Source organism: Apus apus, chromosome 4, assembly GCF_020740795.1.
Source record: "Apus apus isolate bApuApu2 chromosome 4, bApuApu2.pri.cur, whole genome shotgun sequence".
NCBI classification, from domain to species: domain Eukaryota; kingdom Metazoa; phylum Chordata; class Aves; order Apodiformes; family Apodidae; genus Apus; species Apus apus.
In genome coordinates this window covers 84,315,370-84,341,987 of record NC_067285.1, presented here as the reverse complement: position 1 = coordinate 84,341,987, position 26,618 = coordinate 84,315,370, and the positions used below count along the sequence as shown (strand labels likewise).

At 40.8% G+C, this 26,618-nt stretch overlaps 1 protein-coding gene across 5 annotated transcripts in view; it reads right to left on the bottom strand.

The window, feature by feature from the left end:
• Positions 1-26,618, bottom strand: part of MTUS1 (microtubule associated scaffold protein 1) — a 127,223-nt gene that overhangs the window by 85,783 nt on the left and 14,822 nt on the right. For 3 of the 5 annotated variants that reach the window (XM_051616417.1, XM_051616421.1, XM_051616418.1), the window contains 2 exons: positions 5,076-7,302; positions 2,086-2,281 (listed from right to left, as the gene is read on the bottom strand). In XM_051616417.1, coding sequence (XP_051472377.1) covers positions 2,086-2,281; positions 5,076-7,124 — 2,245 coding nt within the window. In that variant the 5' untranslated portion in view covers positions 7,125-7,302. Of the gene's footprint in view, positions 1-2,085; positions 2,282-5,075; positions 7,303-12,477; positions 12,591-23,091; positions 23,141-26,618 lie in introns of those variants that run through there. The other 2 variants (XM_051616420.1, XM_051616419.1) reach the window with 2 other exon arrangements.

The window sequence follows — 26,618 nt, the reverse complement described above, 5'->3', positions numbered from 1 at the left end:
CTCCAGAAGCCCTACACATCCTGGATTTAGCTAGTTTATAGTCTGGAGAAATTCTGACAGCCAACAACTGCATGGCTACAAAGTTATTTATCTGTACTGCAGGGATTATATCAAGGTGCAAGTTTAATACCAAAATGCTCAAATGAATTAAATTCTAAGAAGCTGTTACTCCCTACGGGAAGGCTTTTGCTGAAGAGAAAACTGTTTCAGTTAAAAGGCTTTTGCGAAAGAGAAAACTGTTTCATTTAAAAGCTGCCACTTCGCCACAGTAAATTTATGTAGAGTTTTACTTGAAAAAAATCTTTAAAAAAAGATGGGTGAGCAGCAGTGGCTACGGTTTACCCAAAAGGTGTGGTCATGTAACACAGCAGGGCTTTGGTAGCATTACTAAGTTAACTCCTACCTTTCCTCATCCTTTCTGCTCCTACTCTGTACTCCCAACCTCTGATTTGCATCAGTACTATGTTTACCAGGGAGCGAGGAACCATGTTTATGAAATCTCTTGGCAAGTGATGGGAAAGCTAACCCAATATAGTTTAATGCATCATATCCTACTTTGTAGCACCAAAACACTGCATAAGCAAAATGAAGGGTAAGATGAGCTAGAACAGTAGGCATAGACAGGGGTGCTAGAGAGAGGGCATGGAAAAGATTCCTCTTGTGGGCAGCATTAGATTCTTTCCAGATCATAGCATAAGTTTGAAATGTTGAGGTGCTGCTTCATGCTTTTACCTTAAGCAGCCTTTTTCAAAAAAGAAAAATTGTGAAGGTATTCTACTGACTACCATAATTTCCATATACATGAGTTAGGGAGTGACAGCTTTAGCTAAAGATACTTGAGAAGTAAAGATTTTGATTTTCAACAGCAAATGATTTCTACCTCTGAAACTACATCTGTTGTTTGCTTTTTTTATGAAGGGAAGAAGTTAGTCCTATAACCTAGCCACGCTTACATTTATTTCAAGTGATGGTGTCATAAATCTACTCTTAATTATTTATCTAAAAGACAAATAAACACTTACATCCATCTCAGTTCTTCTAAGACCATAATTATAGATAGGAAAGCTCTAAAATGGGACTTAGAGATGAGGAGTCTTCCAAGAAATCAATGGCTTACAGGTAGGTACCTAGTTCACTGAGCAAGTCTCTCATACCAGCAAGGATTACATCAGAGAATACACTATACCCACTTTATTTAAGGGACTCATCCCATAAAGGACTACAGATAGAGATGTTATCATGCTTCACCACCTGTATATAATTAAGAAGAGTATTTGGGATTGTTTATAATCTTAGATTGAGTGGGTTAAAAAAAACAAACAGGTTTTACTAGCTATACCTGGGTGTGCACACTTTCCAAATTACGGTGTATTATAGTGTAGTCACTTATAGCCAGGCCACCTTTTCTACTTGCTATATTGCCACATTTGGTTAAAAAAGCACAACCTACAGGAACACTTCTGAATCTCTACATTAACAGCATGTAGTTTCCAGTCACAAGATTTGAACAGCAGCCTACAGACTACATGTGCAAGTGTCCCTCTGGCCCCTTGGTATTAAAGTCTGAGCCTAATTAGCAGCTCAAGCACTAGTCTCTCCTTCAGTGATGCTCTCCCCTTTCTAGAAACTATAGAGATGTACCAGAATTAGGTTGAACAAAATATGCTGTGTCCTAAAATAAGGGCTCATTCCCCTTGGAACAGCATACACTTGTTCATCATAACTGCTTTGTACCTGAGCTCTGTATTTTCTCCTCTTCACTTTTACACTTTTCAAGTAATTTAAGTAGGAATTCCACAAATTACTGTTATATAACCAGAACATAAATATTTAAATATTGTTTATTCTAACAGTACCACACCCTCCTAAAGACATTACTTACAAGATGAGATTTTACAATTATGAGGTGTAACCTACCTTTTTTCCTCCTATACTAGCAATTTGTGATTTATAGAGGATCATATTTAGCACCAAAAATACAACTCTGTACCACCCTGCAAGTTCTCTCAGAAAGTACATTAAATGTGACATCCTAATTTTAAGAAACTGGTTAAATGGTAGTATTCCAGTGAAAAATTATCTTACCAGAGCTTGATGACAGAACAGCTCCTTTGTGAGAAGGTGCTTTAATTGTACTCATAGTTTTACTTTCATATCCTCTCTTCAAGGGCAACACAGATGGCACCATTTTAACCTTGGGAGCTGATACGCTTTGTAGTGTGATTGGGCCTTTCTTCAGTGTGTTTTTCTCTGGTGTTGTCCCATCTTTCACAGAAGGCATCTGTTTTAAAAATAATTAAACAAAAACCAACAAAATCTACACACTGCTATTGTGAGAAACTGAAGATCCACTATCTGTGTAATTAAATACTGATCACACAGGTAAGGGATATGCTTAACTGTTTGCTGCAACATTGTCCACATCTGCAGTTCAGAACCTCTAGACTCACTGAATCACCAAATTGTTAAGGTTGGAAGGGACCTTAAGGATTACCAGGTTCCAATCCACCTGCTATAAGCAGGGACACCTCACATTAGACCAGGTTGCACAAAGGCTCATCCAACCTGGCCTTAAACACCTCCAGGGAGGGGGCAACAACAACTCCCTGGGTAACCTGTTCCAGCACCTTACTACCCTCATGTTGAAGAATTTCTTCCTGATGTCTAACTTAAATCTACCCTCTTCCAGTTTAAAGCCATTACCCCTTGTCCTACCACTACCCTCTCTGGTTAGAAGCCCCTCCCCAGCTTTCCTGCAGGCCCCTTCAGGTACTGGAAGGCCTTCTAGTGATAAGGTCTCCCCAGAGCCTTTTTTTCTCTAGGCTGAATAGCCTCAGCTCTCTCAGCCTATCTTCATAGCAGAGGTGCTTCAACCCTCTCATCAGCTTCATGGCCCTTCTCTGGACCCTCTCCAACAGCTCCATTCCTTTCCTGTGCTGAGGGCACCAGAACTGTACACAGTGCTCCAGGTGGGGTCTCACCAGAGCCGAGTAGGACAGAATCACCTCCCTGGCCCTGCTGGCCACACTTCTTTTGATGCAGCCCAGGACGCAGTTGGCTCCCTGGGCTGTGAGCGCACACTGGAGGTTCATGTCAAGCTTCTCATCTACTACCACCCTTAAGTCCTTCTCCTCAGGACTGCTCTCAAGCCATTCTCCCCACAGCCTGTACTTGTGCCTAGGGTTGTGCCAACCCAGGTGCAGGACCTTGCACTTGGCCTTGTTGAACTTCACGAGGTTGGCATTCGCCCATCTCTCCAGCCTGTCAAGGTCCCTCTGGATGGCCTCCCTTCCCTCTTGGGTGTCAGCTTGGTATCATCAAACTTGCTGAGGATATACACAGTCCCCCTGTTTATGTTTCCAACAAAGATGTCCACTGGTCCCAATACTGATCCCTGAGGAAAACCACTCATCACTTGCCTCCACTTGGACACTGAACCATTGACCACAACTCTCTGGGTGCAGCCATCCAGCCAATTATTTATCTACCAAGTGATCCATTTGTCAAATCCATGTCTTGTCAGTTTGGAGACCAAGATGTCATGTGAGACAGTGTCAAATGCCTTGCACAAATCCAGGTAGATGATGTCAGTTGCTCTGCCACTATCCACCATCTCTGTAGCCTTGTAGAAGACCACCAGATTGGCCAGGCATGATTTGCCCTTAGTGAAGCCATACTGGCTGTCACCAATAATCTCCTTATTTTCCATGTGCCTTAGGAGATTCTCCAGGAGGATCTGCTCCATGATCTTGCCAGGCACAGAGGTTAGACTGACTGGTCTGTAGTTCCCCAGGTCCTCCTTTCTAAAAATAGGGGCTATGTTACCAATCAGCAGGAACCTCATCAGACCACCATGACGACCATTAAATATGGACAGATGCTTAGCAACTCAACTTAGCAATTCATCTCCTGAGTGGCCTTCAGCAACACAAAACTATTAGTTTGAAGCTAATGACTGCTAATGACAAGCACACTCAAGAGGTTACAGAGGTCATTTTACATCAAAATTTCTCCCTCCCCAAACTCTAATTAAGCCATTCAATTGCATGACTGCACCTAATCTCAAGATGAATTATTTACCAAGCAACTACACAGCTCCACACAGCATCAAGACTCCAAATCTGCATCCTTACCATGCCTCCTGAGATCTTGATTGACCCAAGCCTGAAGCTCTTCCCTTCTTTCTCACAGTTCCTTTTCTTTTACGCTTCTTTCAGAGTATTTGAAAGCAGCACATTGCTCCTGACAGGCAGCTGACTCATCCCAAAATATTTCCCAACCAACCAGCACACATATACCTCCCGGCCAGGAAGTCTGCACCTTCCAGCTGGCTGACTGCCCCAAACCAGGTATATGCCCTCTGCATGAGAAATATTTCCTGGCTACTCTTAACTATTGTAATGAGTTCCAGTTCTACTTCAAATACACAAACACCCAAATTATTCAAAGCAGACAGTTCAATTAAGATGTTAAAAATAAAATTCTTGACCAGCTTGCTGGTCTTTGGGTTTTGAAAGACTTACTATTGTTAATATATGAACAGCATTTCTTTAAGTAAAATTTAAAAGCATAGTTTATTTCTAAAGCATGTTTTGAAAGGAAATACCAAAAACAGCAATTTATCTCTGTCTATTTAGAGATACAGCACCACTAGAATTACCTTGATAAAAGCACATATTAAAAGCCATTTTTACAAAAACCTCATCAAGTTACGCTATGCAATAAAACTAATTTGACTAAATTAAGACCCATTTGCTTTATTAGAAATCTTACCATGTTGTCTAAAAAAGACTTTACCAAAAAAAAAAGAAAATAAACAACAAAATCAAACTTAGATAATGGAATAAGATGAAGGCTGAAGACACTAAGTCACACTTGAGGCCAAGTGCAACCAGCTTGTAAAATGTTACTTCTTCGCTGCCCTTAAGGGAGAGACTTCACCCCAGAAATAAACACTACGGTTAGATTTGTAGACACAGAACTCTTTCCCAAATTTCCATTCAGCACCATGCCATACAGAATTCTCTTTCCAAATGTACAAAACAGAAACAAGTATATACAGAAAAAAAGCTTACCAAAGGAGTAGAATGCAGCTCAAGCGTTTCATTTGCCACATCTTTTAACAAGGCTCCTTCCAGAATTCCCATGTTGCTTCTTTGTTCTTTTTCACCTCTGGTCAGGTAGGTGTTTTGAGCACAGGAATGCACTGAAGAGTCTGAACTTTCCATTTTATCATTCAGCATCTCTTTCGAGTTCTCTATGCACTTTGGAAGCACTGCAGAAACTGAGGAGCATGCTGAATGGGTAGAGATTGCTTTGCCAGTGTCTTCCGGAACCTGCTTTAACACAGGTGTCTTGGAAGCCTTGTGGGAAGCATTTCTGGGATGTGCTGTAGCATGTACAACTTGGCTAGTAAAGAGGTGTTTGTTAAGATTTAGCTTATGGGGCTTACTCCCAGGCAATTCCACTTTAGTGTCTTTAGTTAGATCTACTTTCTTTTTCAGCACTTTCATAGAGGGGGACAATTGCCTTGGGGGAGTAACCAGCGAAGATGAGGAGACAGCCGATAGTTGTGGGGTCTGGGGGGACTGTTTTAATGATGCACTATCTCTTGACTGTAGCACAGGCCTAGACATAACCTTTGGCTTCACATTTTTGAAATTAGGTTTGGGAAAACTAACAATCTCCGATTTCTTTGCTTTGGTTATTGTCGACACAACAGGAGACTTGCCCACTGGTTTTCCTGCAGTCTGACCAGAACTAGCTTTAAGCAAAGGCCTTCTGTTGTGGCCTCCTACAAATGCCTCATTGGATCTTTGTTTAGGAGTCTTGTCTCCAAGCTCTGCCAATGCTGAAAGACAGAAAGTTGTATTTTTTGATTGTTCTTTGGGGGTTGAAGTACATACAGCAGCATCACTTTCATCAGCCATGGGACTGAAGACAACAAAAGTTGCTTCACATTTCAGGTCAGGCATAACAGTCCTCTTTAATTTTGGTACACTGCAAGATAAGGAAGATATGTGCATATCCTGAAGAGCAACATTTTCAGAGATGCTTTGTTCTTTGGTTAAGGATTCACTGGTTTTCTTTGATACTTGTTCTCCATTCATTTTATCTTCCAGCAGAAGGTGCACATTATTTGCAGGACTACCCATGCCTGCTTCAGCATTGAAATTCCTAGTTTCATCATGGTCAGGGGTATCCTGAAAGGATTTCACTTGGCCATCTTCATTCATCTTAATACCTGGCAATAATGCATCTCGCCTGTAGGGTTCTATACACCCAGCAGCTAGTTTTATGGACTGTTCTTCTGTTTCCTGTGATTCTTTATCAATCTTGTTAGTGTTTTTTAGACGGTGTTCAACACCTGCAGAGGCAGGACAATACACTTCAAGTTCTGAATCGGCATCATCTGGGCTTTCTGAAGCCACTATCGTAGAGTGGAAATTAGGTGTTCTTCCTGAGCTAGTTCTACCAAACTTCTCTCTCGTACATACTTGAGAAGAGATAAGCGTTTCCCTCAGGTGCATGTCATTTTGATAAGTTTCCTGAGTTTCACCTATAACATTAGTAACATCCAATGTGCTCAGGTGACAGTGTGCCCTGTCCTTCATAAGGGACTGCATGTCCTGCTCTGACACAGGAAGAGGTAATACACTATTAGAGTCAGTCTGACTGTAAGGCACAGATGGTTTGATACTCTGATTTTGCATTTTTGCCATAGCAACATCGCCTTTCTGGAAGTTTGCTGTTTCTTTCAAGTCACAGTTCAAAGGATAAATGGAAGTCTGTTCAGTCACAGAAGACCTGCATGCAGCATCTCCATCTTCCAACAGAGCTCCTGTGCAGTCATATTTATCAGGTGTCTTCTGCAGATGAAGTGCTTCAATACACTGCTGTTTTAAAAGAACACTTGTGACATCACTCTGACTTTCAAGAACAGTGTAAACTTCATTCTCAGTCACTATATTTTGGTCAGATGAGTTACCATGTATCTTGGTGGCACAGTTCTTTGAGGAAGGTGTAGCTCTGTCACATGAGTAGCTATTTCCATTTTCATCCTGTATAAGTAAGGTAGACTTCAAGCCATTCTTTGCTTTGTCATTTGACTTTTCAGCATTCATTTTAAAGGCTAAAGTTTAAGCTGTTGTCATTTTATACTTATTTAAAATCACAGAGAATGCAGATTCTTCCAAACTTTGCAGAAAAAAATTATCAGCTTTTCCCTGGAAGGTGTCAACTGTTCTGAAATATTTTTTTAAAAGTAGTTGTTTTTCTATTTCCCAAGAGGATTCAAAAATTCTGGAATTGAGAAGAAATTGAAAACAATGAGGCAAATCAGGATTTTAAGACAGTAAGCACTCTTAAGCTCTTAGCCTTTGAATCAAGTGCAGCCATTTTGACCAACTTTCCTTTGGCTTTTGCAATTATACCATCTGTGCATGTTCATCCTCAACAAGCCATTTCTGCTCCCCTGACTGCCAGGCAGCTTTGGAACCCTTTGGTCAGTTGCAATCAAGTTTGGCTTTAGGGCTGCATGCTAAGATAGTTGGCTTGCTTGGCTTCCATGCAAGAAAAAGGACAACCCAAAAGATTTGGCTCCTGAACAGGAAAAAAAGGTATCTGAAGGACTACACAGTAGAAATGAACCATCATTTTTCCCTCTTTCCATAGCAAGGAACCCATTAAAGGGGTATGGTTCCTCACAGTGTGTAGTCAAGTTATGAAGCTTCTTATTGCACAATACTTGGAAGCCAAAAGCTTACACAGGCTCAAAGACAAGCAGGTAAGAGCCACGTAAGAAAAATCTGTCAAAAAACTGAATACCAGACTGACTCAAGCAGCTCTCAGTCACAAGCTACAAGCGGCTAGGAGAGTTCTAGGGAAGAATCACTACACACTAATCCTGTTCTTAACACTCTTCACTCAGTATTCAGTGCTGGTTACTGCTGGAGATGGAACACATTAGTATTGGATCTTCAGTCTGCATCTGGCCTCATGTGTGTTCTTATGTACAAGTTTGCATGAAGACAGGAATTTAAGAGAAATCTAAATTATAATAATGATGACATACTGCTGTGTAAGCTCCAGTCTAGAAGAGACACCACAGCAGGAGCATAGCAGCAAAAATCCCAGTTAAGAGACATTTCAGTGCTCATCCCTTGATGCACATAGCAAAGGTGTCACGATCCGGTATTCGGATACGTGGCACTTTTTTATTAAAGGTGATCCCAAATGGTGAAATTAAGACGCAAACGAGGTCAGATGTCACACGCACAACAAGCTTTTATTAGAGTAACACAGCAAAGTCCCTAGAGCGGATAGGACAGGGAGGAAAACAGAGACAGAAAAGAAAGGAGAAAGCAGAAATACAGAGGACAGCAAGCAAGAGCATAGTTACCACCACGGTCCAGCGATGTCGTCGGTGGGGAAGTGGTTCCTGGTGGGGAAGTGCTTCAAATGCACCCATAGTGTCTCAGATTTTTTATACAGTTCTTGCCCACTGCACCCCCACTTTTCTCCCTGAATAAGGGAGAAAATCCTGCTATCTTCTCTGTGCTCCTCCGAGATAGCAGGGGGGTAGGTATGGCTCCAGGGCTATGTCCTGCAGATAGTCTTTGTTTGGCTAAGTGTTAAGACCAGCCATTTCAAAGAGGAGGTTGAGACAACTGGCACCACAGGATTAGTTTATTGCAGTGGAGTTTCAGTCCTAGGAAGTGGCTTGAGACCAGCACTCTTTGTCTTGTCCTGCTAAGTTGGTGGTTTTCATGAGATATCATATCAAGGCCTGGTTATCACTGTCCCAGCACCAGCTGTAGATCTCCTTTTTTTTTCTCCAAGCTCAGCATGTCCCACATTAAACTCCCCAGTTCTCAGGTACACATTGCAGGAGGGGAAGCAAAACAGTTGAGTGGGTTGCTGAGACATCTCTTTAGTCCATCAACAAATGTTGTTCAACTCTCAGATGCCACAAGACAGACAACAGATATCCTGAGTGCCAAAGTCCATCACTTATCTCTTGGATTGTTCGAGACAAGCACTGTACATTCTGAATGCCACAAAAGGGCAGTAACAACCCCAGAGGGCAGTTTGTCTGCACTGAAGGCCTTCCTCCTGCCTTTCAAAGAAGCAATGCACAGCAGAGGCAGCTCAGTATCTTCAAAGAATTAACTTAAAACATCTGAGCTGAAATAAAGAGAAGATGGAGAGCTTCATAATCAGCTCTGGGGTTACACCAGCACACTAACCCAGTGCTGCTGAGGTAGCTAACAGGTAAAAATACGTATTGGACCCCTTCAGAGTCAGTGGAGAACAATTCCCTACATAGCAACAGCCTCCACCTTCTGTAAGGGTGGCTCAGAATGATTCAAGTGGGTAAAGAGTTCATATCCTCTCTAGCAGAGCCAAACATTCTAATCTAAAAACCCCAGAGAAGCAGGTGAACTGTGTGGAGGATGGCATGGAGGAAAAGAAATCAAAACAATCAAAACGAAGCAAACTACAGAAGAGCCCTTGCAGTGTATAAGGACAAGTTCCTAGCAAGCACTAAGAATGCACCCAGATAGCAAAATCACAAGGACATGAACGAGAGAGAAGACTGAAACTGTCCAAAGCAGCTAGAGAACCTCCATAGCAAGAATACATATCAGAGGCTCCTAGCACCAGAAATTAAACCAGAGGTAGGAAAAACTTCAGATTTACAAGACAGTTGCAGTGCCATGACAGATCTGGCAGGAAGAAGTGTCACTTTCAGAGCAATACAATCTAAATAGGAGGGACAGATGTCACTGGACCCAACAAGAAAGTCAAGCTGAAGATGCATGCATTGCCAAAGGTCAGCTTCCCAAATGAAGAACAAGGAAATTGGACAGGTGTTGAACACCAGACATCAACAGCTGTTGAACACCATCTGTCACATCTGGAGTGACAGATTCCACTCTCCAATCAAACAATAGGAAGGAGGGGAATATTTGCCATAAAAAATGATGAACAAACAGGTCAGTGGTGGTTAACTAAAATGCAGACACAAGCACGTGAATACTGATACTGCCACATTTGACATTTCATGGGAAGAAATCAGCAGGACATGAACATCAGGATTAAGTATGTAGGATGGACAGAATAATTCACATTAATAAGAGAACTATATTAAAGTCTAAAATAATTTGACTGTAAGGTAACTAGGAAGTGTAGCAGAGTTCCTACAGACTACATATCCAGAGCTAATGGAAAAACAGAATCTGTGCTACCAACCACCACAACTAGGGCAACAACACTGATTGTGATACACTTAGACAAGTCAACAAAGCTACAAGATCAGAAAACATAGTAATAAATAATAACAATAATAATAATAATGGAAGATTTCTGCTATCTCAATATTGATCAGGTACATGGAAGAATAATTCCCTGATACATGGAAGAATAATTCCCTGATACAGGGACCACTGACTGCTTTAGGAAACAAGTCTGCCATGACAAGCAAAGCAACTCTTGACTTGTTCTCTAACAACAAAATTTACAACCTCACAGAAACCATAGAAACCATTCAGAAAGCCACAGCAGGGGAAAGAAAACAAACTCCTATAAACAACTACTTCAGAAAGTGTAAAATAACACCAGGACATTAAGTAGTGAAAGGTAAATTACAAGGTAAGTTACTAAAATAAAAAATGCATCACTCGAAAAGCTGACATTTTCCTTAGAACTTAATTTTCTCAAGCTGGAAACACAGCTTGAATGACTACATTAAAAAATAAATCCTTTTTGGTACTAATGAAATGTACAAGGCTTTCCAGACAGGTTATAGGGCCCAACAGTTTTGACTGTTTCAACTCAAATTAAGACTGTTCTAGAACTGCAGGAATTTGTGTGCTCACTATGGACCAGAGTGGCTTTTAGCCCATAACCTTGCCTTTACATGAGACTTTAAACATCGTTCTCAGACTGAGGGTAAAAAGACCATGGAAGAACAAAACAACAAGCTACCAAGATCAGACAGCAACCTCCTCTGCCTCCCCTTATGTCTCCAAGATGAAGAGGCTTGACTAGCTTAAAAAATCCTAGATCCTTACGGCTGGTCTAGATCATCTGCCTACACACTTTTTTTTCAATCCTTATAAAAGTACAAACAATTCAGTACCCTTATTTTCATCTTTCATTAGGAAACGTAAGGCAGATTCAAGACATCAACCAAAAAAAACCACAACAAACTTCCCTAGAGGCATGGCAAGAATCTGTCCTGCATATCTTTCATTTAAGTCAATCACAGAATCAACTGCTGAAAAATATTTGCAAACTTGGCTTTTACTGTTGTTTTGACACCTTAAAACTAGTTTCTACTTGTCTGCAGACTAGCCCATAACACTGCTTGTTCACCTAGTCATGCAACAAAATGTTAAGATTCCATTTTGATTCAGGATTAGCTCAGATCCAGCCAGCAGTCTTATCCCTTCCCAGAGTTTCTCACTCCAGAAAACAGGAACTCGAATATGCCAAGATATAGCAAGACTGAGATCCCAAGAATTTAAAGAATGACATGTTAGCTTACAGTATGCATAGCTAATAATGCCAAAAATTGAAAAAAATCACAGGCAGCTAAACCTTGATCTAATTATTTACATCAGTAATCCTTGATCCAATCAATGCTGAAGAACCTCCAAGTAAAATAAAAGTAGTTGTGAGACTGAGTAGAGAAATGAGGAAGTGTGTTAAAGTTGCGCTTACAAACGTATATGTGTAGAAGTCTGCTTACTCAGTGCTCTGGACTTTAATGTAACCAGACACTATATAGAAATAAGCCACTGATTCAACTGGTTTTAGAGCAGTTTTTCACTTCACTAAGCAATACTTCCATGAGGAACTAAACCAGCTTCAGATATAGCTTCATATCCACATTCAGACTTCTCAAAGTGTCCTGCATAAAAAGTGAGGTATTTCTAAGGATTAACTATAGTGCATAAAACCCTGTAAATCTATGTTAACATTAGTGACTCGTTCAGTGCTGGGTAAACAGCAATCAAAATGGTATCAATTACTATAGACAATTCAAGCTACAAATTTATAGATTACTACAAGAATGCAATTCAGTTTGCACTAGTGTCACAATGCAAATAGTAACAATTTACACTTTCCTGGTACTCTACCTGGAACTCTGTTTTTTCATCCACACAATCACATGGCATTTACTCAAACTAGTCAATTATGTTTGTACTGTCTGTATGAAGGGAAAAAACCTATCTGAAAAAAAGAGGATGTGCCCAGACACACGTGCTTTGATAACAGACAAAGCACATCTTCAGCATCTGTGTTTCACCAGCAGACCATATTGCACAGCCACAATTAGCAGTGTCACTGAAGTCAGAAACCATTTGGGGCACTTCATATGTCAACACATTACACTACAACCAGTTTACCTGACTATGTTCAGGAATACAACATAGTCACACAAGACTAGCTTGTTCTCAGCATACATACCTGAAGGTAGAGATGGCATCATCCAGGAGGGAGTCTGCTGAAAGATCTGCAGTAATCAGAAATCCCTCCCAACATGTTCTGTCCAGTGTTACTCACACACACTCCATCAGAAATTACTGGGAAGAAAGAGTTTCAGAGCTCCCTGTGCAGCCTCAGTGATACTGCATCCTGATGTGAACTAGCCTGGTGCCAAGTTAATTCAAACTATTAGAAGAGAGGATAAGTTAAGCACTTAAAACAATTTCACTCAACCATTTATAGCATGACAAGTACAACATGCTCCTAGAAAGGAACTAAACAAAGTGTTCATTTGCTAAGGGCATTGCTTATTTAAGAACACAAAGTACCATCAGTGCTGGCACTGTGAAGGTGCTGTGTTTATAAACAACAAAAATAAACCCCACAGGGCAGCTAAGCAACATCTGTATGGTTTACTCAAAGCCATCTTAACATTAAAAATAAATGTGAGAGATTTGCTATGGTAAGCAGAAATAACGTACAAGTTACATTTTCAAGCAATTAAGCATGTGCATTTGGCTGACAAGAGTACTTTCATTTCACACACATGAACCATCAGGTTTTGCCTTGCCATTTGTCAGCCTGCTTCAAGACTGAAGCACCAGCATTAACACATAAGTGATAGTAACCAAGGAGCACAAATCTTAAGCAGTTGTATCTTGGCACTAAGGTATGGAAGGCATCAAATGGAAAAGCAACTGAGCATACAGCTGCAGAGATCAGACATCCTAAAGCATGTGTGAGATGCTGAATTCCCATAGGTTCAAACCATGACACAGTATGATCAAACTACTCCAAAACATGTGGCTACTCATGCTAACAAGCACATCTTTCTCCTACTAGCAACGAAGTTGCTGTGTAACAGAGATAGCAATGCTAGCACTTTGCCCAAACTCAGTCCTCAGAGCATTGGTTCAATAGAACAATTCCAGTGCTTTCAGACCCTTTTTTTTCCTTGTCCATAGTCATTGTTAGCCTAAGATGGTCTCAAAGTTCAAGCTATCATTTGTAAGCACATAATACACTCATATTCCAATGCATTTATAGTGTCTTGGTAACACAATTTTTCTTCCTTTAATCACTGTCAACTTGTGATTTTTACTGTAAGGTAAGCTCCAGGAGAACTCTTCATTCAGAAGTGGAAAACTGGTGCAGTGACTTTTCTAAAAGTAACAGAAATGCATCTTTTACTTACATAACCAACCTACTTGTCTAGAAATTACATCTAGTATTTTGGGGACTTGGAGGCGCAACCTCTTAGACCAGGAAGTTCTGCAAATGCACATGACTTTTCCCCACTCTGTTTTACAGCAACAGACAAGATGAAACACATGGAAGTAACAGAGATAAGCATATACAAGCCAGTGACAAATACTAGCCATTAAAGCAGCACAAACAAGCAAATGTACTTTATTATTTGAGATTAAAGTGCGTGATCAAACAAAACCAAAGCAAACCATTCAAACACACAGATCACAATACCAGCAAATCTCTCACTTGGATATTCCATCACTCTCCATTTTCATGAATTAATCAGGCTCTCATTGGTAGCTTCATTAAGACAGCATTCATTGCTCTAAGCAGCATAGAATACTAATGGAGTTTTCAAGGGATGGTGCAACAACTGTGCACATGGTCAGTTACATACTTTGTTAGCTTTCCTTTATCGTTGCCATTACAACAAAAAAAAAGTTGTGCATGGTTCTTCATAAGATCAATATTCAGTCTCTTATTTTTTAGGAACTTTTAGAATGCTACTAAGTTACTATTTCCTTGTTAAATTGGTCATCAACTTTTCAGGAAGATGCTGTGAGGTGTGGGTTTTTTTACTGGTCATTTCAACTCAAATATTTAGCAGAAGCATATGCTCTTGTATAAGGAAGGATAGACTTTAAGGTCAAAACAAAAGTAAGGAGCTGGAACTTGGAAAAAAATCCCAAACAATAGCACATTTATTATGGCACTGCCTCGGAAGGTCAAGGTTCAAGACCTTCTTTTTGCAATCCTTAATGAACAGTTAAGCACAAACAAGACTGAGAGTGTCAGAGCCCTACATCCAATAATCCTAACCAGTGTTCAAATTCTTTGACTACATAGGGGTTACCAATACTGCTCCTCACCTTCTACATTTCAAGGAATACATCTGAACTGATTTTGTCCATTGCTACCATTTAAAGGGTACACGTACATGTTTTGGTATCTTCAAGTTACAAGACGGAGCCAAGATTATTCACAGGCATTTTCCCTCTAAGACTGAATATTATCCATGTAGGAAGAAAGATGGTAATAGGTTACAAAGAACAAAAATGCTTTGTGAATTCATGTTAAGTCTGCCCACAGATTCACATAAGTGAAACTTCATAAAGTTGAGCAAGTAAGATTTGTGTTTTACAAGAACGTCCTCAAATTTCAGTATCATCTCCAGATATCTAGCATCTTCCATGATGTCTCTTATTGTACATTCTTTATCGTAGTTTCTCATTTTTAAGGACACTTCAGCCACCAGCACCCTTGCTGCTCATCTTCCTCCAAACAAATGTGAAGTATTTAAAGTATAATTTGGGCTGGCCAGTTGTAAATTAACTCTTTTGTGCTGTCAGCAGCCTTTCTACTCTCCATTATGAGTTTCTCCTCTTTTACAGAACTGTCAATCCTCTTAACTTGCTCCTCATTCCTCACTTGCTTCCCATCCTAGCCAAAGTCAAATCTAGTACAGAAGAAGGTGCGCACAGAAGCAATACAAAAAAAAGACATTACACCTTGAATTCTCAATACAGTTCAAGGAGGAGGAGGTCTGTTGCTGTTAGTGTTTTGTTTGGGTTTTTTGAAGGGGTTGGTTTTGGTTTTTTTAAATTTTGTTTTAAAATATCCGCTCTGAGGATTAGGTCTACAGACAATTAAGCAAAGACTTTTTGTCTGCTGCTAATCTCGACTTGACTGACAATTACGAGGCTTTCAGAGAACAGCAAGTACAAAGGCAAGGAGAAACACGCTGCAGGAGCAGCATCATGCTGCAAAGCTGGTGGCTAAAATGCCAGTCATAACCCCGGGAAAAAAACAATAGTTCTCATTTCCTAACAATGAGCCACAACTTAGTCATTTGTTTGGCAAGTCAGAGCAGAGATGGCTTTAACCATTACCACTTAAATAACTCATGCATTAAATATCTGCCTTTACAATCAAGTTTTAATGCCAAGCAAATACACTCCAATGTCCTAGGCAGCATACACAGTCTGCTTAAGGTTATGTGCTGACTTGAAACTTCTCACATTCCTGAACTATTTTGTGAAGCATCTGTTAATTAGGTTTTTGACTAGTACAGTGACTGTGTAAATGGAATCGGATAGTTAAGGCCACAGAGTGATTCATCTGCTCCTGTGCACTGCATGTCCTCTCAGATCTTCACTTAAAACTTGAGAGGTTCTTCAGAGGGTCTATATTTAACACCAACATATAATATGAACTAGTTTACAGAGCATTTGGAGTATTCTCCAACAAAACCTATAGTGAAGCAAGATACCTTAGTACAGCAGTATATATTAGCTCTAGTGGATTACTGTGTAACAAATGTATAACGTGATTAATTTACCTGAAAAAGCAGACCAATGCAGTCCCTAAAAAACTAAAAAAGCAGCATCTTTGCCATGATTTCCTTGTGATGTATAAATTGAACAATTAATCAAGATGCTTGGGATTTTTCATGTTAATCAGGTCAAAAGTTTAATCAGCTCACAGTTTTTGCAGACTCAAAGATGCCCGCTATGCTGAAGTGGTCATTCATTCAGAAAAGACTATAGCTAGCCAAGTACAGTTTCCACTTATTCTACAAGAAGTTCCACCACTAAGTTAGGACTGCACTTTTCCACAGCAACAACATCACTCCAGAAATCAATTCTGAAGAGGCTGTACTTGCCAATGAAACAAAAGTTGTTACTGCACTCCAAAAAGTATATATTCAAGGCTACTGATTATATATACTGAACAAAATCTAATAAGACTGCCATAAACTGATTACAAGAAATAGTATTTGGGTGGATAAATAGGAAACTGCTCCAACCCAGTGAGATGAGAAGCCCTAAAATGTGGTGCACAAGTTGCTGAGGATTTTTAGTATGTATTGCTGAATAGTAGTTTGAATCCTATCATAACCATTTCACCCATATTTCACCTGAAATGTTGCACAGCTGGCATCTGGAGCAATTGGGCAATTCACAACCATTGTACCAAATGTTTTATATTTAAAAAAAAGTTATGTTCCCTGCAAAAGAAACTTTTGCAGTGAGATCTGTCCTGCTACAAGGGTTTATTTTTATTTTCTAATCTTGACGTATTTTGGTTGTTTGTACTTTGGTCCCAGAAGACACAAGCCTCTGAATCCAACAGGAACTAGCTCTGCAAAGCTAAACACAGCACTGCACATCTGCAGTAGATGAACAAGACAGACACCATGACAGCTTTGGAGAGCTGTTCAGAAAAAAATAGCTTGATTTATGCAATGCTATTAGGTAGCTAGGTACAGTTGGTGCTCTCTAGAAAGCACGAACATCCCACACCACTTGACGGAGCTGATGACAGGCTGTCTGCAGCCCCACAAGGGCTGAGATTCCACTGGGACCTGGTGGAGAAAGGACCAGGGAGAAGAGGGAACCAGGCACACATTGCCTGAACGGCTGCCAGGGTGAGGCTAATGGTCTCACCCAGGTGATCTGGAAGGGATCCAGACATGCAGGCTGATGCCCAGCTCCCTACAGATCCCCCACAGCTCTGGGGAAGGGCCTCCACTTGAGGCCTGAGCAGAAGCACTCCCACAATGGAATGTGCAGCCACAGAGCAACAGAGGACTTGAAGCTCTCATCTAGAAATTGTCCCCTCAGTCCCTCAAACTCCTCAGGAATGCTGTACTCCAGTAAAGAATAATAAATTTCTTCCTGAAGATGCAAGTGGAGCAAATGCAGTATTTTAATACTTGTCCCTGAATCAAGCTACCTAAAGTTAGGCAGTCCTGAAGGGCAAAGGAGTCCAGGAAGGCTGTTTTAAAGGAAGTTTTAAAGGTGCAGGAACAGGCTGTTTCTGTGTGTCAAAAGGCAAGCCAACAGGGAGGAGAACTGGTTGCAACTCAGGGGAAAAAGGAGAGTTTATGGCCTTTGGAAGAAAGAGCAGGCCACTCAGGAGGACCACAAAAGTTTTATGGGATTATGCAGGGAGAAAATTAGAAGGGCCAATGCCCAACTAGAAATTAATCTGGCTTCTGCTGTTAAAACACCATAAATGCTTCTACAAATACATAAGCAACAATAGGAAGACTCCGGAGAATATCTACCCTCTATGAGATGCAGGGGGAAACAATAATGAAGGATGAGGAAGTGGATGAGATATTTAATACCTTATTTGCCTCAGTCTTTAGTAGTTGGACCAGTTGTTTGCTAGGTACCCAGTCCTCTGAGCTGGAAGACAGGGAGCAGTTTGAAACCCCCAAAATCCAAGAGGGGATGGTTAGCAACTTGTTCTACCAATTAGACTTACACAAGTCTATGAGGCCAGATTTGATACATCCAAGGGTCCTGGAGAAGCTGGTAGAAGTGCTCAACAAGCCACTTTCCAAGATTCACCAGCAGTCCTAGCTAACAAGGGAGGTTCCAATAGACTGCAGACTGGCAAATGTGACCCTCCATTTACCACAGGGGCCAGAAGAAGGATCCAGGGAATTACAGGCCTGTCAGTCTGACCTCAGTGCTGGGGAAGGTTATGGAGCAGATCATCTTGAGTGCCACTATGCAGCACGCGCAGCACAACCAGGTGATCAGGCACAGGCAGCATAGGTTTATGAAAGGCAGGTCCTGCCTGATGAACCTAATCTCTTCCTATGACAAAGTGCCCCACTTTGTGAGTGAGGGAAAGGTCACAGCCTTTTGTTTACCTGGACCTTGGTAAAGCCTTTGACACCATTTTCCACAATGTTCTCCTAAAGAAACTGGCTCCTCATTGCTTGGACTGGTGTACTCTTCTGGATAAAACACCAGCTGGATGGCCAGGCCCAAACAGTTGTAGCGAAGGGACTTACATCCAGCTGGCCACAAGTGGTTTTCCCAAGGGCTCAGTGTTGGGGCCAGTTCTGCCTGGATGAGGTGACCACAGGGACTCTCTAAGTCTGCAGACAACACCAGGGGAGGGAACGCTGATCGGCCTGGGGGTAAAAATGCCCTGCAGAGGGATGTGTACAGGCTGAATCTATGGGCTGGGGCCAAATGTATGACATTCCATAAGGCCATGCGTCAGGTCCTACATGGTGGTCACAACAACCCCATGCACAGCTACAGGCTTGGGAAAGAGTAGCTGGAAAGCTGGCTGGCAGAGAAAGACCTGGGGCATGGAACAACAATCAACTGCATATGAGTTAGCAGCATGTCCAGGTGGGCAAGAAGGCCAACAGTGCCCTGGCCTGTATCAGAAACAGTGCAGCCAGCAGGACTAGGGAAGTGACTGTCCCCCTGTATTCAGCACTGGTGAGGCCACACCTCAAACACCATGTTCAGTTTTGTGCCTCCCACTTCAAAAAGGACACTGAGGTGCTAGAGCGTGTCCAAAGAAGGGCAGCAAAGCTGGTGAAGGGTGTAGAGCACAAGTCTTATGAGGAGCAGGCTGAGGGAACTGAGGTTGTGTAGTCTGGAGAGAAGAGGGATGAGTGCAGACCTTATCACTCCCTACAACTACCTGAAAGGAGGTTGTAGCAAGATGTATGTTGGTCTCTTCTCCTAAGTTACAAGTAATAGAACAGGAGAAAATTACCTCAAGTTGTGGCAAGCAGTTTAGATTGCATATTTGAAGTAACTTTTTCATTGAAAGGGCTATCAAACACTAGAACAGGCTTCCCAGAGAGGTGGTTGTATCACCATCCTTGGAGGTGTTTAAAAGAAAGGTAGATGTGGTGCTTAGGGACATGGTTTAGCACTGGACTTCATAGAGTTAGGTTAATGGTTAGACTATCTCAAAGGTGTTTTCCAACCAAAATGATTATACAATTCTATAAATCCAAACACTGCTTATGAAAACTGTTTTGTTTTACAGTATAGTCAAACCTCTGCACCAGACATCTAACCTGAGAGCTAAAAAGTGTTTTAACTTCAAATGCTAGCCTCTCAAACAATTCTCCCCATTCAACTATTTAGCTGATTTGACAGCTTCCCAGAAGAGTAAAGCACATACATCGATAAAAATCATCAGGTCTCTGCAGAATCCTGGAACTACAGCTATACATATAGCAGAACATTACCTTTTATTTCCACTGCAGACTGACCAAATTAATCAATGCAAGGAGCAGTGACAGAAGTGTTAACACATCTGATGGTCGCATTCCCAAGTAAGCATCAGCTTCTGCTACAGCCACCCCTTGAGATGAGATGTATATAACTAGAGATCACTGCACACACTGGCAAAGTACTATCTCTGTACTATGAAGTGAAAAAGCAGCATCCAGGTTTATTATAAACTAGATCGTAAGTCCTGGGTAACCGACAATCTAACCAGAGCTACACGATTAACAGGCATGCTCCTGTAACTGTTTTTTTTAAGAGAGTTAGCTTGGTCTTTTTTACAAGGAATTATCACACTAACTTTTACCACACAGTCCCCTTGGTCAGATGATTCACAGATACATGTGGACTGGTTCTCTAGGACTTGGCACCATATATAAACTACCCAATCTACAATACAGCTCATTTCACATTTAACCCTTTATGCATTGACTTAAACAGCTTTATAAGCCTGATGTAGGAAAGCCTGAATTAGATACTAGTAGTGATAGAAACATGATGATTTAAAGGACATTGTTCTGATCCGGTACACTTCAATCAGTCATTGAAGAGCCAGACAGTCAGCTTGTTAGCAGCAATCAAAATTCTAGTTCTTGGGCTAAACCACATTTAAGACATACAAATCTGCAGAAGAAAATTAGGAGAACATACAGATATAGGGACTTTCCAGTACTATCATTGGGAAAAAAAACCAAAACAAAAAAAAAAGTGGTGAAAAAGGTTACTGCAACTTCCATAGATTCTGCAAAGGGACAGGCAATACAAAGATGCCTTTCTAAACTCAAAGCTTCCTCTGGTCACACCTATAGAGAGAACCAGGATGTACAGCTTTTCCCTACACAAACTTCTCCGAAGCTGTGCTTCTAGGCTGTTCCAACAAGGACATAAAACACATCCACCATTACAACAGTAACAGAGACAGGACATTACTGCCAAATTTGTGTTGGTCACAGACCTTCATTATTTAACTCCAGTAAGTACTAACACCAAATGGCAGCTGCTGGGGCCAACAGTCACGTAACAGTGCAGAAAGCCATGAAACTATCATCCAGATCAGAAGCAAGTCAGAGACACTAGCATTTCATACAACAAGTATTTAACCGCTCTGCAATGCAGATGAAAAACTCCTACATGGGGCTGACACAAGTAACCTTGATTAACTTCATACACTTTATGTTAGCTCAGGACATGGATAAGCAACTCTGCTTCCTGTGCTTCAGCTTAAAGAAGCAAGAAAACACATCTCACATTTGGACAGGTACTTGGGCTACACGTAAGTGGGGTCTTTTGTGCGAATGAGGAAGAAACACTGTTGAAAAAAAGTTGTTTAGGGACTCAAGAAAAATGAATTGAACTCACACAACCAAATATAATCCTGTGAAGGGTGACTAACTTTTTTCTTCAAAGCAATGTCAGTAAATTTAAATAATCCTGTCATGCAAATTTCATCTTTCAGCATCAAATTCACCAAAGCATCTAATGATCCTGCAGTTTCTAGATTTAAATCTGTAAATCTACCAATTCATAGTGCACAAACAAGGATCCTCATGCTCTGCTCTCTAAGGGGGAGGGTGTGTGGGGGGGAAGGAACACACAAACCAACACCGAAAAAAACATAAAATAGAAAAACCTCAAACCACAGACACACACCCATTGCTGAGTAAGCCAAGAAAACAAATAGGGAGAAAAATCATGAAGCTTCTCCTGGTAGGAAAATACATAACCCTAACTGACGAATGCTAAGGAAAAAGAGTTAAGCTGAGCAGACCATCCAGGAAGAACCCACAAAACATCTCCATCCCCTGGAAATGGTTTTCACGTCTCTAATTTTAGATAGTATTTATTAGAGTGCTCTCTCCTTCATTCTCCAGGTACTGGGGGATATGCCTAGAAAAGGAGACACTGTTTCTACCTTCATGTTTTCCCTTAAATCCACCACTGGGGTTCTATTTTCTCTGAGCCAAGTTAAACATACCAGAGGCACTTTCACAAGTCATTTGTGTAGTATACTGCTTGCAAATGTCAACTGCAAGCAATTAATGCTGCATTAAGAACTTTCTCCAGAGAAAATTACCTCACAAGAAGCAGGGGTGGAAGGGACTGGGACCTGAAAACCACTCACTCCAGTCCTCTGGAAAGTCCACCTAGGCCTAAACCTTCAGGGCTGCAAAGCAGTACTTCATGGTTAGACTTAAAATTGTTTAAAAAGTGTTCTGGGAAGAAAAAAAAAAAAAAAAAGGAACAGTAAGTCCATCAAAATAGGTGTAGGACTACATTTGGTGTAATAAGCTTTCTTGGACTGGAATTCTTGCATCTACAAATAAGTTTCTAGTCAAAATGAGGTATACTGAAAGTCAAAAGGGGAGAGTTTCCAGTGACTGGGACAAGACTCATGCACAAGGCCAAGGTTCTACTTGTCTACAAGTACTAAGTGCTCAAATTAGTTCTGCACTGCTGAACTTCCACGGGAGAGACCAGCTGGTGGCTAGGGCACCTCATTTCTGAACACTGATAAGGGTCTTTTAAAAAATAAAATCTGGAAGTGTTTTCTTTTTTTCTTAAAGAAAAATTTATATTCTCAGCTGATCGCATGACAGATAAACAGTTTCTACTGAGGCACATATATCTAAATAAAATATCAAGTTTGTGTTAGACCATCAAGCCTTCCATATCAATAAAAGTTGTAAGACTGAGTCCTTTGACCATTTTCTTCACAAATCACTGTTACAGGAAACAGAACATGTGAAAGGTAGCAGAAGTAACCGTTTTCATTAAAATTAAACTGCACTAAAGTCTCCTGAATTGTTTAATGCCAACTTCCTCTCCTCACCTAAGGCAGAAGCAAGAGCAACTGCCTGCTCACAGTTTCCAAAGGTTTTTAAATCTTACCAATAAACCATCAACCTCTGTCTTAGCAGTTGCACAAGATCTGGTTTGTTTCTACCTGAATTCCAAATTTACATATTAAGATTGATAGTTTGAGGGTTTCTATTACTTCCTTCCACATTTCAAATTGAAAGTTGGCAATTAACGAACATAAGAGCTACAGACAAAATATACTCATTCCTAAGTATTATTTTAGATACACAAGCTAATAATTCCATGTACTACAAGGAGACTGTGTAAGGTAATACAAACCAAACCCAAGCCAAGCACACACTATCGCAGAGAAGCAGCTCTCAGGATACTACCTGAAAATCCTTGCTATCTCCAATATACTTGGGAGATTCCTTGAGACTCCACTGTAAAAGCCTCACAACTTGAAAACAAAGCGACATTCACATACCAGCAAGCTGGAGAGTATGCTTTGGTTTAAGCAGAACAATCTACTGACACAGGAACCACTGCGGCCATCAGTGTCTTCTGTTCAACTCTAACCTCAGTGCAACGGCTTAGTAGCTAATTTTTAATCTCCATCCTATCACACTAAGGCATGGTTCAGTTACTTTGCAACGAATGGACTGTACACAACACACAGTGCTATCCCACTGTGTTTACTGTAACAAGCCCACTCAGCATTAGCTTCCACATGCAGAAATAAAATGAAATGAACCTCTGAATTCAGGTTTATTTATATCTCAAGTACCTATATGTTTGCTGCTAAGACCACACAATGGAAAAGAACATTTTAAAAGTCCTTCAACAGAGCAATCACAAACCTTATCACAGCCACAGATTTAGTGCAATAACACACTGGAGCTTACTGTTAGGATAACTCGATGAATCAGATGCCTGTCTTATTCTTTGATATAGGGTAACTCATTTAGATTCTACAAGGAGAAAAATAGGAGGTCTAGTACACAACTATAGAATACCAGTTATTTAAGTAACACCACATATTTTTTTACCAAAAATCAACAGATCAGTGAACAATCCAGATCCCAAGCCAACCATATAAGAATCACTTCCATTACGAATCAAGCAATGTAATAAAAAAAGTCAAAATCAGTGTGTGCTAACTGCAGTTGGAGCACCAGCAACCATGAACATCAACATCTCACTGAGCAGGAGTCAATGTTTGCATACACTCACCCCTGGTCTGGACAGATTCATCTTGCACATACCCAGAAGGTCAATATATTCAGTATAGGACGGGAAAACAAATCCCAACTTAGAGAACATGACTGGGGTCTTGCCATCAGACCTCTCTCAAATTGAGGCTGCCAAGTTTCATGTATCTCATGTTATGTGAGCCACAAGAGTTAGACAGCCCTGACATGCCATCCCACCTCTCTGCTGAGACAGACACAGCCATCTAAGGTCCACAGAAGCTCACAGCTCCTCCAGCAAAAGAGGAACCACCTCAGTAGTTTCCAACAGCTAAAGAGATACAACTACAGCCATTAGAGCTGCTCACTCAAACAGCAACAACAAATACAAGGACTGTACCATCATCAGGACACCCCAAAACCAAAACCAGACTCTCCCAACTGAAAGATGCCACACACTTTCCTCATAAGAAGAATAAACCCCAGCAAGTCCACACACTTCCTTAGAAAGCTAAGGATGCTTGGGAAAAGTGTTTTTAAAAATAAAATTTAAACCTCTCACTATTTTCAGCTCCTATCCAATCCAGCCTGCTAGCTTATACAGTCCTATTGTTGGCTAAAGTCTTACCAAAGTTTTAGTCAACATAAAAGGAAAAATTAAGATCCTTCTTGAAAAAAGGGTGCCTGAGTAACAGTCCACATCCAGAGTGAAACAGCAATGATGACATTTAGTTTACTGATTAGAAAAAGTGTAAGGGGCGAGAGTCATAAGACCATTTTCTGCTTAATACCTACCATACCCAGAAACAAACAAAATGTCAGTGCTGTCACACTTATTTAGAGAGAATATATACAGAGAAATACCAGTCACCAGAAGGTGCTTGCAGACTTTCAGATGCTGGTTAGGTGGCTTGAGTGGCAACAGAAATTTCCCACACTGAACGAAATTCAGCCGCTGTACTGATGCAAATTCAAATTAACCGTTTTCACCAAGTAAAGCCTCATTGGTAAAGCAGAGAGCCAGCTGCCAGCTCAAAGTCAGGAGGCCTCAACTGCAGGACTCGGGTGGGCATGTTTCCTTTTCAAGCACTTGAATGCACTGTCAAAGACAGCCTCATCTAAGGTAGAATGACCAGGAACAAGACGTGCAAAGATCATATAAATTGCTCCTTTTTTTTCCCCCTCACATATGAAAGCCCATTTCTGGGAAGTAAGTGGTACTATGTGATCAGTTTAGGTGCCACGCTCCCTGTATCATAGAAAGGGAAACAAAGTTTACAGTCTCCATTGCTGTCTCCATGGTCTGCACTCCTCCACTCCATCTGTTGAGGAAAGGACCAGTTTTGGAGAGTAACGAGAAACAGCACACTGAGTCAGCTGTGACAGCATTTTTCCCTTTTCAGTTTGAAAAACGTACCTGTGCTCACACACAGAGATTTCAGAGGCCACAGCAGTTTCGCTGCTGCTGTTTTGTTAAATGTTTAAGCAGATTCAGCTTAATGCACTTTTCCAGACCTTCTGGTTGGAGATGACGGACCACTGTGCTATGGATTAACCCTCTCTGGCTGTACAGGACACCTGACACCGGCCAATTTTCACTCTATTTAACTGTATCATACACTGTTCCGCATGTGCACTTTTCACCTTTCAGTGGCAGTAAGATAAGATTTTTCTTACTAGTGTCTTTAAGATTTTTGTGAAAGACTTGCTACTGGTCCTACTCTATGGTAACATGAAGCCACAAGTACAGATATGAGGTCCAGAAATACGGGCATGAAACAAACTGATTTCTGCCTTGCTTCACTGCCCTTTCAAGGTTATAATGAGGGGACACTGAAAACAGGTATTCCTAGAAGGTTGTTAGATAACCTAAGAAAGAGGATCATAAATTTAAGATACCACCATTGCTCTACAATCCTTCAAAAGCTACTTCTGGGATTTCTTTAGAACTAAGTACTACTCCTAACAGAGCCCCATATGAAGCTCTGACTGCCACAGCCAGCATTTCCTCCTGCATAACTGTTTCAGGAAGAAAGGTAATAATCACTGCAGAGCTAAAAGCTAAGGTGAAGCCATGCCTGTTTGTTTGACCCAAACCCCCTGAATAACCAAGGACAAGTGGCACAGCCCACTATCACCTGAACTAGGACTTTTTAGACAGTCAGTTTGCTTGTCTCTGATGTTGAGATCTATGCTTGAGCACTGGATGTTTGTAGGTTAGTTAGTCCTGCCTACAGAGTATTTATTATATTCCATAATGTATTTAATATTTATTTAATACTACATTCAAGTCAATAACTGTGTTGGTTTAAATACTTCTTGCAATATTACATTAATTTCTTATTTTTTCCTATTCTAGGTATAGGTCTTTGCCCTTCTAATAAAGAGGAACAGATTTCCTTTACCACTTTTAAAAGTTGGATTGATTGATCTTTCCATCTTTTTAGAAATCTGATACTGGTAGCTCCTGCTTTAGTATTTTAGCTTAAAGATAGTAACAGACAAAAAAGTAACGCCTTAGCATGCAAAGATCAACGATGACCTTAATACTGTGAACACAAAAAAAGCGACTAAAGTAGAGGCCTATTATCATCCCCAGCTCTCCATTTTAAGAACTGTAATTCAAATTATTTTTTTTCCAAACTTTAATAGAAAATGGCATATTATACTAGTTTTGCCAACACATCAACCAGCCTTCCAGGAAATAATGTGTCAGCAACATCTGGAAACTACTTGCAGGGTCTGGGGTTTTTTTTTGGCATTTCTCTCCCAGCCTGGCATGTTTTAAGCATTAATTGTGGAAGCCACTAATAATTCTGTTTTA